The sequence below is a fragment of the Oxyura jamaicensis genome, chromosome 4, assembly GCF_011077185.1.
Source record: "Oxyura jamaicensis isolate SHBP4307 breed ruddy duck chromosome 4, BPBGC_Ojam_1.0, whole genome shotgun sequence".
Lineage (NCBI taxonomy): Eukaryota > Metazoa > Chordata > Aves > Anseriformes > Anatidae > Oxyura > Oxyura jamaicensis.
Window position 1 is genome coordinate 28,891,484 of NC_048896.1, and position 14,837 is coordinate 28,906,320.

The window sequence follows — 14,837 nt, forward strand, 5'->3', positions numbered from 1 at the left end:
AGAAAGAACGTCACATTCTTTGCACAAAGAGCATGGCTTCAGTAGAACTATGTTTTCCAATTTACTCTCTCATTCTATTTTGTTTTAAAGGTTCATTCCTTTAAAACCGAGTATTTCCTCCTTTGGACTCCCTTTCATATCTTTCATGCTTGCAATAGATAGCTTATTCTTCAAGCGTCTGACTTCAGTGAACCTGAAGTCAGCGGCAATCTTTTCATGAGCTTCAGCAGTAAGGCCTGCATCAGACCTGGAATTCATAGCAATGATAGTGTCAGAGGAAACTCCATATGGACTGGAAGGGTTTTCCCCCCACTCCCCAGAGCACTCTGTTTTTTTTGTTTGTTTGTTTGTTTTACACAAAGAGATGAAACACATGATTTCAAATTTCTTTAAAAAATTATATTTAATTTAAAAATACTGTAATGATTAAAGAAAGCTTTAGCATTTTTCCATATTTATAGCATGTCATGTATTCTCATGTATCTAGTGTATACTGATTTCCTATGTCCAGCATAAAGGACTTCAAAATTAGACCTTTTTTCCCGCCCTACAATGTTTATTACGAAAGCATGTTTTTTCTAGCTACCATAGCTAAAAGATCTGCTTTAAAACTTCATCATACAGTAAAAAAGATGGATATATTCCCAGTGTGGCCATTCGCCATCTGCTAAAGCAAATACACTTAAAGATGCTTCCACAATTGTGATAAAATGACAACAAATCTAAGAGCACACAGAACTCATATTCTAAAATGATGATTGTACAAGTATAGTTTGCATCATTAGGGACCAATAAACATCTTTATATTCCATTCGAATGGCAAGGACCTTTTTCAAAGGGAAGCTGAAATGGGAAAATAACAAAGAAATGGTCCATTCAGCAGTTGTCTTAAATTTAGGAACACTAATGAAACAACTTCTTGACCTTAATTAGTATTTAACACTGAAAAGGTATTTTCTCACTTGCATAATTGTTTTTATTTTTCCCACAATATATAAGACTTACTCTTTTACTAAACTTCAAGATTGCCTTTCTTTCATTTTCCAGGGGACATTAATCATATGAGCACAAGTAAATTCTGTATTTTTGACAACAGTTAAGATTCCCTACGGATTTAAAAGATTGTTATTCTTTTAACCAAAGTGAAAGTGATTACTTGGAAACACTAAATTGATAGCTTCCTCACATAAGTGAAATTTCCTGACACGCAAAGGCTGAATAAAAATGAAAACTTGCTAGTAAATAATCAGTAGAACTTTTTCAATTCTACACACCTAACATTATTAACCAGATATGAAATCTGCCTTAAAATACTGCTACTAGCAAAACTTCAATACACTTCACTTTTACCTGGAGCTTTAATAGTAACCCTGTCAAGAATACAGCTAAGAACCCTACTGGTTTAAGGCCAACATCAGCAGTTTTCTTTGGCAACAACACTTTCTTCTAGAGATTCAGCAGTCTTGGTCTCTAAATGGTGAAAAGAAGAAAAAAAATATATCCACCATCTGCTCCAGCCCTGAGGGAGACAAACTTTCCTGGCAGTATATAGTTCAGAATTTAATTGCACCCAAAGCCAACACAAGCACAAAACAAAAATACAAAAATATTAAACATCATTCATAGCAAGTGGATGTTTTGTATAATTTTACTTTAGCTTATTTCTTGGGGCTACATTTTAACCTATTTTTGTTGTAATAGGTTTTCCTTTACATATGTTGTTTGCTTTCAACAATTTTGAAATATATCAGTGTTATTCAATATAAACAGAAAACTAAAGGATCTAATTAGATTTCATTGCCCGATTTATCAAATTTAATTCATTCTATGCCTGAGTATTAGAAGTGCATTTGCTAAGTCCACTGACAGTTAAAACATTTTCTAATCTCCTAACTTTAAACAATTTAGTTTCTCCGTGAAAAGTAAAAACATTCAAATATATTGTAAATATTAATATTTTTATATGAGTAGCAAATCTTTGTGATTTCCATCTAAAAACTGGCAAGTCCTGACAATATAGAGAATATATATGCTACAATGTTCATTAAAACAGTGCTGCCTTAGTTATTCTATTTCCCACTCTGGGACGAGTATTAGCACATAACTAGCGGAGTCTACTGCCCAAGTCTTCCTCTATTATAAACAGCTTAAAGCTGATTATTTTCTGGTCATTTCTCACGTCATCGCAAGCATGAATGGTCATCATCTTTGCGCCACAGTGTGTTCTCAACATCAAATGAGGAGGAGCAAAGGGAAAAATTTTAAGTTACCACTAGGCTGTGATCCAGCAAGAATCTGAAAGTCTCTTGCAATTCATTAATTATATTCTGCTCTTCCCTGTAGATTCCAAAAAGTATTAAAAAAAAGATCTACAACTCCTGCACAAACTGATGGAAGGATGCCTGAATTAGAAATTGCCAACTATGTTGATTGCTGCTTTGAATCACATGCCATTTTTCAGGTTCCACTAAGACGCTATACATTTTTTTTTTTTTTAAATAGAAGAACATTCATTTCATAGCTTTTTGTTTACTATGATCCATAAATATTTCCATTATACTATGAAAAAGCAGAAACAAATGGCAAACAAGCAGCAGCTTTTAATTGGTAGATTTTATCCACTGTAGATTTACTTCTCCCCCACCAGTTATAAGCTGCTGGATTCAGAAATGGATGTTTATAATTGTTTTTGGATACCCAATTTTCTCCAGAATTTATGGAAAAAATCTGTTGCTTTTTTTCAATTGCTATACCATCCCCCTTCAATGTCCCCTATGTGGAAGGAATGACAAAACAGATAGTTGCACACGTTCTGCCCCATAAAGGACACTTAGAGATAGCTATTGCTGCACTAGTCAACCAAATGCAAGTTGAACTGCAAATTTGAGCTTTGCATAGTATTTGGTACTGCAAAAGACCGTGAATGAAGCACTTCAACACATTAAAAATCTAAAAATAACTTAATTTAGAAAAAGTATGAACAATATATGCACTTCTAATGAGAGAGATTTCGAGGTTCTGTCTTTTTCTAGTAAATATTATCCACGTACACTAAACTGGGGGAAGTACTGCACTATATTTGATATGTATGTAGGAGTTGTAATCACTTGTAAAACTGCTCATGCAAACACATCATGCAAACACAGCATTTCCATTTCAAGCCAAAAATCACTAAAACTACTTTTTTTTCTTTCCCAAGCTCTCTCCCCCATTTACTTATGGAAAAAAAAAACCAAAACCAAAAACAACAACAACAAAAAACACGAAGTGTAGTTTCATTGAAATTCCTCATGCTCCTACACTCTATCATCATAAATAGGTTGCTACAGACACTAAGAAAATAGACAATCTGCATCATTTAAAATATTGCTAGTCTGATTCCTTAGAGGCTTCAGAATGCAGCTTTCAACATAGCTTTCTTTGAAGAGGTTCAACTTCATTACTAAAATCAGAAAAAAAAATAAAGTATTCTTCAACCAATTAAAATTTCCGATGTTCAAACACGCGTTTCTTTAGGTATTAACAAACAGCAGCAACGTTCCTACAAGCAATTTCAAACTTCATTAAGTTTTTTTTTTTTTTTTTCTCCAGAGATTAAGTAGAGAACAGTTATTCCTTGTCTCTATATGAATGCAGAATACCTAAGTGATTAGAGTTTATTAACACATTTATTCCAGTAGTGAAGGAATGAAAACACATGGACTGAGGCTGTTCCAGCTGCTGAAAATAACAGGTGTCTTTGCAGTCCTTGGCCAGTCAAAAAATTATGAAGTGTTCGAGGCTAGTCATTGTCCCATCCTACACTGTATTTAATCCAAACAGAAGGAAAAAAGAGAGTAGAGTTTGGGGCTTAGCTGATACAGTATTCCCAACAATGAACACAGGATGTGCTGAATGTTTCGTTTTTAAATTAAGCATGTACTCAAGTTTCTTTCACCCTATTTCGCTCTGCAGATCCAATAGCAGATAGGCCTTGCCTTTCTGCTAGTTTAAAAAATTTAAATAATTTAAGACAATTTGGAGCAATTTAAGAGATTTTTGTGACAAATCTTGAACAGATGCTTGAGGAAAAACAATGACAATCTTCCAAATTTCATGACCAATGGAACTGAGGAAAATAAAGCAAGTGGGGATAGCAGACTAGAGGAACGGTACTAAAATTTAGTTTATGGTCTCAGAACAATAAAAAAGAAGCAGTTTTCCATTGGCTACAGCATTCCTCTTCAACGGGAAATACTGAAAGAAACTAAATATTACCTGTCATTAACAAAACAGTGATTTTTTTCTTCCCACTCGGTGAATGATTTATTACTGCTGTGAATAGTTAAGAACACATGCAATTCCCTGCATGATGACATACTTCAGAAATTCATTAAATTTTTTACATCCTGTTAAATTGTAACATTGTTACACTATTGTAAATGTATGCAGATCATGGGCCGAATTCCTAATACAGGTCAACGACTTGCTACGCTCCGTCAAACTTTATAGTTTAAGATCAAGCCCAATCTTTCTTCATTCTCTAGTCTTCTGACAGAGTTCTGAAAGATTTTTCATGTTTCATTTTATAATCCAGTTTATGAGGAATACACTTTTGGAGTGGTAGTTGAAGCTTAACAGTTTATCAGCAGCAAACTTAAGGATGTATGTTATTTGCAGGAATTCAAGCTTTCAGAAAGACTGTAATAATGGTGTTTTGAGAACTTCAGCAGAGAAGCCAGCTGACAGCCACAGAACAGAAGAAACGCCTTTGAAAGAATTTCTCAATGAAAATACTGCAACAGAATCTTATTCTTATCAACATATCCTAAATCTATTTTGAAAGTTATTACAGATCACCTTTAAATAATAAGTGTGGATAGTCAAGGTTAAAGATTAAATATTTCCTAAAGTGAGACTAATTACAGAGATTAATATTTGCCTTTGGAGTACATAAACATCAAATTAGACGAAATAAGTGTCAGCGCTTCTAAATGAATATGTCAGTATTTTAGGAACCAATATTTTAGGACCACACTTACCTAGCACACAGATCACAAGAAAGTTATCTTTGGACAAATCCTGTTGCAACCACTGGGAAGGCTAGATTGGAGTTTTAGATCCCTTCTGCAAGGTATTGCTGGGATCTAGTTCATTTCAACTCACTTTCACTGAATCACAGAATGGATTCTCCCCTAATCATGAGAAGATCAGAAAATCTCCCCCTCCCCTAATCATGAGAAGATCAGAAAATTCACAAAATAAACCCTTTTCCCTAGTAGATGCAAAGTCTGATTGTGAAATCCTATGTTGCTTTTACCCATGAGACCTGCTGTGTAAATTTTTAAATAGTTTGTTTTGAATGTGCTTGTTTTCTTCATTTTTGTTCTTTTATTAGAATAGAAGGCAAAGTTTCCTCATACCTACCCTCAGCATGCCCTGATGATTTTGTAAGCCTCATTCATATCCCCCATAAGCCAATTTATACTTTCAGTTATACTTATTGTGAACTTTTTCCAGTTTGAACAAATCCAGCAGGGGTAGAGGCATACTCCGCTCTTATTCTCATCGCTCTGCACAACTCAGTAACAGCAGCAGACTTTCTTACCAAAGTTTCTATTGTCACAGCCCTCAGAAACCTAGCCATTTTAGTAGTGGGACAAAGAAATCTTAAACTTACAGACAGCTTAACGGATTATAAACCCCACCAAATGGAAAGTGAGACCAAAAAAAAAAAAAAGGGAAAAAAAAGGAAAAAGTGTTAATATCAGAAGAAAGATATAGAAGTTACTTTAAAGTTTATGTATGAAATAACTTCTATCCTAGTCACATTCCATAAAAGTCACACAGGAGTATGTGTTACGTTCCTGAGAACTATTAAATTGCAATTTGTCAAAATGACTGAGTGTGTTGCTGTGTATAGAAATATACAGATATACACTTTATATGAAAAACTCTTAGAAGCTCATGGTGCAAAGAAAATATAAATTTAATTATTTCATGAGGAATTTTTAGTCTCCCGTTTAGATTTACTGGCCTGAATTTAGGAAAATCAAATCACTGAAGTTAACACAAAAAGCATACATAACTGAAGCCTATTGGACAACCAATGTGGGCCATTCATCCCCTGGCAGTTAATACAAAAGTTCAACAAAACTTTTTAGAAGCTTGGAGCTGCAGCTGTCCCTCTTGGGAACACACTTGCAGGAAGAGAAGTAATGGCTCCAGCCTTCTAAGTTTGGCACAAAACCGTTATTTCATGCTGTGACTTCATGGAGCAGTGGCAGAGGCACCAAGTAAAGCAGTTCTGGTCCATTTGAATCACTACCCACTGGGGCTTGTTAAAGCTAGGCTTGGTGATGGCCAGGAAGGGGTTCTTTAACAGTATGAAGTGCAGTGTGAGCCAGATGGTCTAATTTCTTTTTTCCTAACAAAACATTAAGCTGCTCTGAAACACAAAGTGCATGGCTCAAGAAGAGCCAAGACATTGGAAGCAGAGCATGTGGAAAACACCCAGCCACAGAACTACAGTCAGCAAGCCAATGAAGGCAGTGCCAAATTAGGATGGTATCAGCATATCAGACTTCCCAGCTCACACTGTCAATACCAGATTTGCTTTGGCTCATCATTCAAGTTTCCTTTTCTTCCAAGAAATTCTAGATCTCTTCTGCAGGCTATTGTTTCATTATATGGCTTTATTAAGTCCAACCATCACCCAAACACTAGTAAGTCCACCGCTAAACCATGTCCCTAAGTGCCATATCCACACATCTCTTAAATACCTCCAGGGAAGGTGACTCCACCACTTCCCTGGGAAGCCTTTTTCAATGCCAAACCACCCTTTCCATGTAGAAACTCTTATTGGTATCCAATGTAAACTTCTTCTGGTGCAACTTAAGGCTGCTTTTTCATGTCCTATCACTTGTCACTTCAGAAAAAAAAAAAAAAAAAAAAATAATAATAATAATAATAATTAACTGTTGTTGTGATGTTAATCAGGTAGACAGAACATTTGTTTATAAAATATTGTTTTCCAATCACATAATACTGAAATGTTTAATAATAGGCTTACTACAATAATAATGTTGTATTCCCCATCTTTTCTGATCTTGAGCTCAATGCCCAGTCTAAAACTTAGAATTTATTTCCTGAAGAAATATTTTTCTTGCAAGAAAATCAGCCCAGTGTGAGGATTTGAAACCCAAAATGTGAGCGAAATGTTAAACATAAGGTTCAGACTAGATGAAATTTAAAAAATAAAAATCAAGTTACCAAGTGCATGTTTGCATAATCTGAAGTCAACTGATTGGCAATAGCATAGAAAGCATAATCTTTTACCTGTAATAATGAAATTGTGCATATATACACACAAATATGTGTGGAGTCACTGCTGTCAGAGACCACTGATACCATAATGGCACACTGTACATACTGAACCTATTCACCGTCTTGCACCACCAAGTCAGACTGGCTCATTCTTTTTTAAACTCAGTCCTCAAGAACTGAAACAAGATAGCATTAACGAAAATTAAGGCTGAAGGAAATAACACCCAATATTTTGAAAAAGAAGTAACTTGAGTCACACTTTAAATTGATTTGAACTAAATGATGGAGAACATATTCAGCAGTCATAAATGGCAACACTGCTGCCATTACCACGCTGTACTACAGCAACAAATAAGCTGTAGTTACTAAGAGAAAAATTGACATTGATAAGGTCCATATACAACAACCAAAATAAAGTTAAAAACTTGCCCCTAGTCACATTTGCTTAACACCACTGAAAGCACCATAGAATGAGAAAAAGGAGATAAAATGAAATATTTTATGCTAATTTTAAGTATTTCATTTTAGCATCCAAATTACAAGATTTTAGCACCTTGATAAGTAACAGCTTTCAGAAGAGAATTCTAAGGAAGTCAGTTGGGTGCTCTAGTCCTTTTCTGGGGATTGTCACTGATTAAAAGGAGAAACCTACTTTTTTAATCCACTGCCTAAATTAGGTGCCTGAAGTTGAACACCATTTTCCACTACAGTACACATGAAACTAATGTGATGAATTTAAAATGTAAAGATGAGCTAACAAAACTTTAGGCAGCACTTGGATGATGTTTCTAGCTAAGGCACTTCCTCAATTTCTATTTCAGTAAATAAATCTCGCCACATTTTCCCCCTCAGAAAAAGCAACACTTATTTTTCACAAACATGCTCTGAATTTATTTGTAGTGTATATCACATACTGAAGAACTGAAATTAGCCACATAAATTTAAACACTTCTGTGTTTGTTACTGTCATTTATTCTATCAGTATTGTACCATCTAAAATAAAATTGATGATTTTTTTTTTTTAAAAATCTACTTAGGAGAACATAATTCTTAGTTTTTTTAAAAAAGACTGATTTTTGAGACATGAGACAGAAACATCCATGTTTTATTATTGCCCAAATCATTTCCTACAAGCAACACATGCTATGATCCTAAAATTAAATTTTAATTTTCTGCTACCTCAGGATGTAGGCTACTCAAAGTCTATATATTGTGACAATGCATCATTTTTCTACACGCTGTCCACATTAAGTTGTTGCATTTTTGTTGTTGTTGTTTGTTTGTTTGTTTTTATTATTCAGTTCTACTACAAAACCCTTTATTATAACAAGGTATTAAGATGTGTGCGTAACCTGGGATGCTTGGATTTAGTAAAGAGTTCCAACATTTCCTTTAAATGAGAATTCCTTGAGGACAAATGTAGTTTTAAAAAAGATCATCTCTGAAAATTTTAAAACTGGTTCCATTTGAACAATCTTAGACCAGAATAAATCCTTGAAAATTCTGATTAAAATTTAAGTGGGCTATAACAATATAAGTGAATGTTAACTAAGAAAGATGAACTTGATTTAATTGAAATGTTTTCAGCAGACTTCTTTCTGTGGTGAAACTTTGCTCATGCAAATTTTTGTCCTACTGAGTAGTTCAGGTTTTCTATTACTGAGAATGCAACTATTCCCTCAACTTATAAAAACGTTAAGAAAATAGGACAGTCTTTAAAAAGAGCAGAAATTAATTCAACCCTTAGGTAGACTCATTAAAAATGGCATTATTTAAAACTTTTTTTCCAAAAGCCATCTGTCCGTTTTAACTAGTAACAGCACACTACAAATCTGCCCCAAAACTCAAACATACTTCATCAAGGTCAATATTGGCAGAGTTCCAGGAAACCACAAGGTGTGCTCAAAATACATAAAAACAGCAAGTTGCAATTCAGTGTGATAAGCTGCTTCATATGTAGGTACATCTCTCAGCGTTCAGGCTGGCATCTCTCAGAATTCAGTAGATGAAAAGGCAGCTTAACTTGCATGCTTTGGTAAATACACAAGTAAACTTGATTGTCCAAATTCAAAGTGAGCAAGACCCATTTAGCCATGAATTAGCTGCCAGTCTGTCTATTCATCAACTTCAACACCAAATATAGGTCCTCCAGCTTTACCAAATGCCTCTGAAGCTTAGATTCTGTTTTTGCTGCAAGAGAGATTAATGTACTTTGGGATTTGGGAATGTTTAAGTACATTCAGGCGAATGTGGTCAACTGCCACATCTGTAAGAAACCGCTGTGGATTGATCCCAAAGAGAAATCTGGTTTATTCGGATTAAAAAGGGTATTCATAGATAGCACTAAGTATAAATACAAAGAAAAAAATCCATAAGATGTCTCTGGAGTGACATACTTATGGTATTACCTTCCTGAGTCATTTAATTGTTGTACATTAAATGCAGCCTCTATAATGCTTTAAATGAACTGCTTGAAAACACATAACCAATAGCAGTGTTTTGTACAGCCGCACTTACCTTTAAAAAAGCAATCTTCATTGTGGACAATGGTGACCTTTTGCTTTTTCAGGCAGGCAGCGCGATGCACTTCACAATGATTTTCGTAGAACTCTCCATCAGAGCCGCACACGGGCTTGTAATGCGGCTTGCAGCGCTCCATGCAGACGCACTCAGCCTGGCCGCTCTCCCCGTTCACAACGCAGTGTCTACCCAGACCGCAGTACTTGTTTTCGCACGATCCCAAGTGCCCATCTTGACCCATGTACCCTGAAATAGCAAATTGTAATAGAAGATCTATCAAATCACATGCAAAGAATCTGACAAAATCAAATATATATTTTGCCCACAGGCTTTCTTTTTAAGCACTCTAAGGCTCTTATTAATATTTACAAGTCCTCACAGTAAGAATTGTTTTATGAACCTTACAGGTCAGAAAAATGCAATGCAAAAAAATAATAACTCTTCAATCCATACAATAAATTGTACTGGGTCATAACAGTGCTCTTTTATTAAGCTGCCTCAATTTTACCAACAGAGTGTTTTCTGAATCTTTTAAGAAAGTACTTACTAAGCAAAGTTCTTGTTCTAAAACCAGAATAATTATTGGTGGGATTCAGCATATACTCTTCAGGAAAACATAAATAAATAAATAAACACCACACACACACGGAGGTAAACAAAAACATACATAGACATGAGTAGAAGTGAAATAAGACAAGTCATTATTATTAATGAAAAGTCTACCAAAACCTCTCCTCTAGCTATAGAGGATTCCTAATAGCGGAAGGCTTAAATAAAAAAGTCACATGAATGCAAGTAATTTAGCAGTACTGGAGGGCCAATGACAATGCAGCACTGCAATGTAAGGAGAAATAACAGTATCAGCAAAGCAAAGAGTGCTTTTAAGCATACTGTGACCATCAAGTCTGCCTGCAGTAATTTTCCTTTCTGGTACTTTTTTTTCAAGAAGCTGGGTTCACTGATACAGTGACCATCTAGAATACAGAATTGCATTTTGGATTTGTGAAGTTATTGCCTCTTCTAGCACGAATTAGAAAATGATCCTTTTTCTAGTAATTAATGGCCTGCTTTAGGTCATTTGCAAATACATAAAAATGTAACTAATATCTCAAAACTACATAGAATCTGTATATTTTATTGGATGCAAGATCCATTAAGATCTATGATGTAAAGGAAGATCTATTATGTAAAGGAAGTGAGAACATCCTCTTTTTTTTTTTTTCTTTTTTTTACCACCCTGAGTAATGCTTAGCATAAATCAGTCTGGAATTAAACAAATTTAATCTTGGTATCATGACTAGGTATACTTTTAGTCATTTTCATGTGTTCAATTAACTGTAATTAAAAGCATCATCTAATAACAAGAAGGGGAGGTACAACGAAAAAATAAAATTAAATTCCCACTTGCAGTTACTTATGCTTCGATCATTCAGGAGGCCTGAGACCATAATTGTATCATCAAGTATAAAATACTAAAAAATCACCAAACGTGGGAATAGACATAGCCCTTCACAGTTACCTCATTTTATTCTCTTGCTGTACACTCCTAATCAAATCAACAGCTCCTAAAAATCAATCCCCAAATACCATATACTCCTCACAATCTCACTCCTTGTGATTCCTTCCCTATTCTCACAGCCAAGCTGAAAAGTACTTGGCTGCCCCATTAAAAAAAAAATATGAACAAACAAATGGCAATGCATAATTCAGCAGTTTTAGATTTATTTTCTTAAGTGAAGAGCTAATGAGCTAAACGAGTAAATATGCCAGCTTGGAACACATTCCTCCTAACCACTGAGAATCTATGTTCTTCACTTCAGTGGCAGAAGTCAATTCTCACCACTTTTTCTGCTTACGCATATAGGATTATTAGACCCAAGGCAAAAGTGCATCGGTTCTTTCCTTTCTTGTACAGCAGAGATCCCACTTTTTTTCCACAGACCAATACAGTACAAAAAGCATGCAGCCATGAAAGTTGGCTTTGATACGACAAATCCTTTTGCTATATTATTTTACAACAATCTGAGCACAACGCTGAGAAGACTACATACACTACATACTCACTCACCTCTGACATACTTTATTTATCTAACTATATTATAGCCATTTTTACACACACGTATGAAACAGTTTAGGCCAGGCTGGTATTGGTGAGCATAACTTTCAAAAGCACCAAACAGACTTGAAATGCGCAAACTTAATCAAAAAATTTATATTTCCAAATAATTTTTGAAAATATTACTCCTTGTACTAACACATCATAACTGTAGAGAGGCAACAGAGATTAATTAACAAAAACTAATGTAAATCCCATTTCTTTCCCCTACTGCTAACATCAAATAAAGCTAAGTCTTGTAATATCCAAGCACTCTTCACAGCACCTGTCATGTACACACACCGCAGAATTATAGGACTTTGGAGTGATAGAACTGCTGCAGTTTGAGGCCAAAGTCCATAAATCGTTATTGTTTCTGCTTTCTGAATTGGAAGATAAAGTTCTCAAACTGACAACTGCTCTGAATTATTGAGGTGCGTGGTACTTAAACAACTTACAGAGCTGTATATTGTTGTGAAAGCAGAAACTGATTTGAGACTTCACTTGGGACTTCGTTTTAGTACTATAATTGAATATGATGTCTGAATGAAAAACAGCTACTTTCAGATGAGGGAGAATGATTTTCATAACATAAATTGATAGTAATATTGGTATATGTCAGCACATACCAATCATATCAATAAATAAGCAAACTTTCTGCCCTAATGAAAAGTTGTGTAAATGTCTCCATTGTATACCATTAACTAATCCAAAACAACACGTGAATTTACATGTATCATTTCATACACAACTCCTTCTAGCGAAGTCAATTGTAAAATTCCAATTGACATCAACACAGGTAGTGTTCCTTCTCCAGACATAGTTTTTACCTTCAGTCCAGCTGTTACTGAATGTTAACAAGTGCTGTTCTATTTTTAATTTATGAACTTGCATACCTTCCAACCCATTCACAGGACAGACATGTTACAAAAACAAAAAACACCAAGTTTTTCTTCCATCTAAGTATTTAGATTTAGACAGCAACCTAGTCCAAGATGAATTTAGGTTCTTATATTTGGACATACAATATAGTGCAGAAGATAAGCAGCCCCACGTATTCAATATTAAGAGAGACAGAAAACAAGTAAATCAAGAGGACAAATGATCTGCCCATGAATGCTAATCTTTTTTCAGCAATTTAATTGGAATTGCTTATGTGACAATAGAGGAGTCCACATTTGACAAATAGCACAATGTGATTATAGGAAAGTGTGTACCAATACAACTAAGTTAGCATACTCTGCATTTTCACCTGAGTATAATAATATCTATGCATTCATAGAGGGTCTACAGTACTATGGAAAACAAAACGTCCCTTGTTCAATTTGCAAATGCATACTCTGCAAGTCAGGAAACATTTCAATTATCATAGCCATAAGTTTAAAAAGCCACAATTGAAGAAATATCATTAAAAATATATTACACTTAAGGCAGGCAAAGCAGTCACAATGTTTTTTTGGATTAAACTCCAGACAAACATAAAAGAACAAATAAATGGAAAACGATTTTTATTTTAAGAATTGGAGAAAGCAAAATGTTTCTGACTTCTCTTTTAAGACAAGTCATCATAAATAGAGCTTCAAGCTGTCACTTAGCGTTCCTCATACATCCATACATTGCCAGCTGAAGGAACAGAACCCAGAACTGATCAAGTTTCAGGCCACATTTGTCTTATTTATACCTGGGTATTAAGTGAGTGTTTTAGTATGAAAAAGGCTGGCAAGAATATCCACTTTTCTTCTAATGAATCAGTTTAGAGAAGCATCATACTTGGAGACCTAAGAAATTCATGAACATGTGAATCACCCCATTCTCTAGTTGGCTTGAGGTTGGAAGCCACAAAGGGTTTTTGTATCCTGAGTCCTTACTCCCAAACACAGAGTCTCCTCTCAACAATAGAGTTTGTATTCATGGCTTCTATCATAACTTACAGCATTCTCTACATGACATTTAAAACAAAGTGGCAGCTAGTTTAGGAGACAATAAGTCAATACCTTGCATATGAATAACTGACACTGATTTCTGGGGTCAACAGTACATCTGTCCCCCCACCTTTTTATTTAAGAGGATTTTGTCAATAACTATACCAACTCTACAGCTGTATTTTTTCATCATATCATCTATGAAAGGCCTATGGAACATCAGGATTACAGTCTTGGTAAGTACTCAGTAAGAGCCTAAAGTTTCACATGAAACAGGAAAATCCTGGAAGAGATGAGGTGGGGAATGAAGGGGGGAAGGTCGAGGGCAGAACAGCAAGTAGGGAGATTGATCACCACCTGCCATTAACACTAATAGGGCAGTTAACACTGAACATGACCTCAGCATGAACTGTATCTGTTTGTAAATATTTTTTAAAAAATATCTAGTCTTTTTTAATATTTCTAGCAAGAACAGCTTGTAATTGTACTGACTGAACAAGACACTAAATTTCCATTACTCATTATCCAGCACTCCTGACATACAAACTTCTACAGTACTTTAGTGTTTTCGATTTTGATTGGGAACATTTTGTGTAGGCACAAATTTAAAGAAAAAAAAAGAGAGAATCTCAGAGTAAATGAAGATAGTCAAAAATTTGTAAGGATAACGCCTGTGGTAATAAAATTCCCCTATATGACTAACTTTAATAAAGAGAGAGAGGATTTGGGGCAATTACCAAAGTATTCTCTAAACATCGTATTAAAGTGCCATAACACAGCGCTTTTATTCTGCAGCATCTTCACCTTACCCAAGTCAGACCTCACACTCAGAGGAGGAAAAAAAAAAACAAAACACCAAAGAAAACACACACACCTCTGATTTTAAGATAAAGGAAAAATAATAATAATAATAATAAAAAAAATATATATATATATATTTGGTTTTGTTTAATATGTTTTAACAGGCAAAAGAGAAATATCACTTGTGGTCATGT

The 14,837-nt window shown here is 34.8% G+C and overlaps 1 protein-coding gene across 4 annotated transcripts in view; it reads right to left on the minus strand.

The window, feature by feature from the left end:
• Nucleotides 1-14,837, minus strand: part of FSTL5 (follistatin like 5) — a 348,242-nt gene that overhangs the window by 174,119 nt on the left and 159,286 nt on the right. For 3 of the 4 annotated variants that reach the window (XM_035323584.1, XM_035323585.1, XM_035323583.1), the window contains exon 4: nt 9,823-10,071. In XM_035323584.1, coding sequence (XP_035179475.1) covers nt 9,823-10,071 — 249 coding nt within the window. Of the gene's footprint in view, nt 1-9,822; nt 10,072-10,372; nt 10,430-14,837 lie in introns of those variants that run through there. The other variant, XM_035323586.1, reaches the window with a different exon arrangement.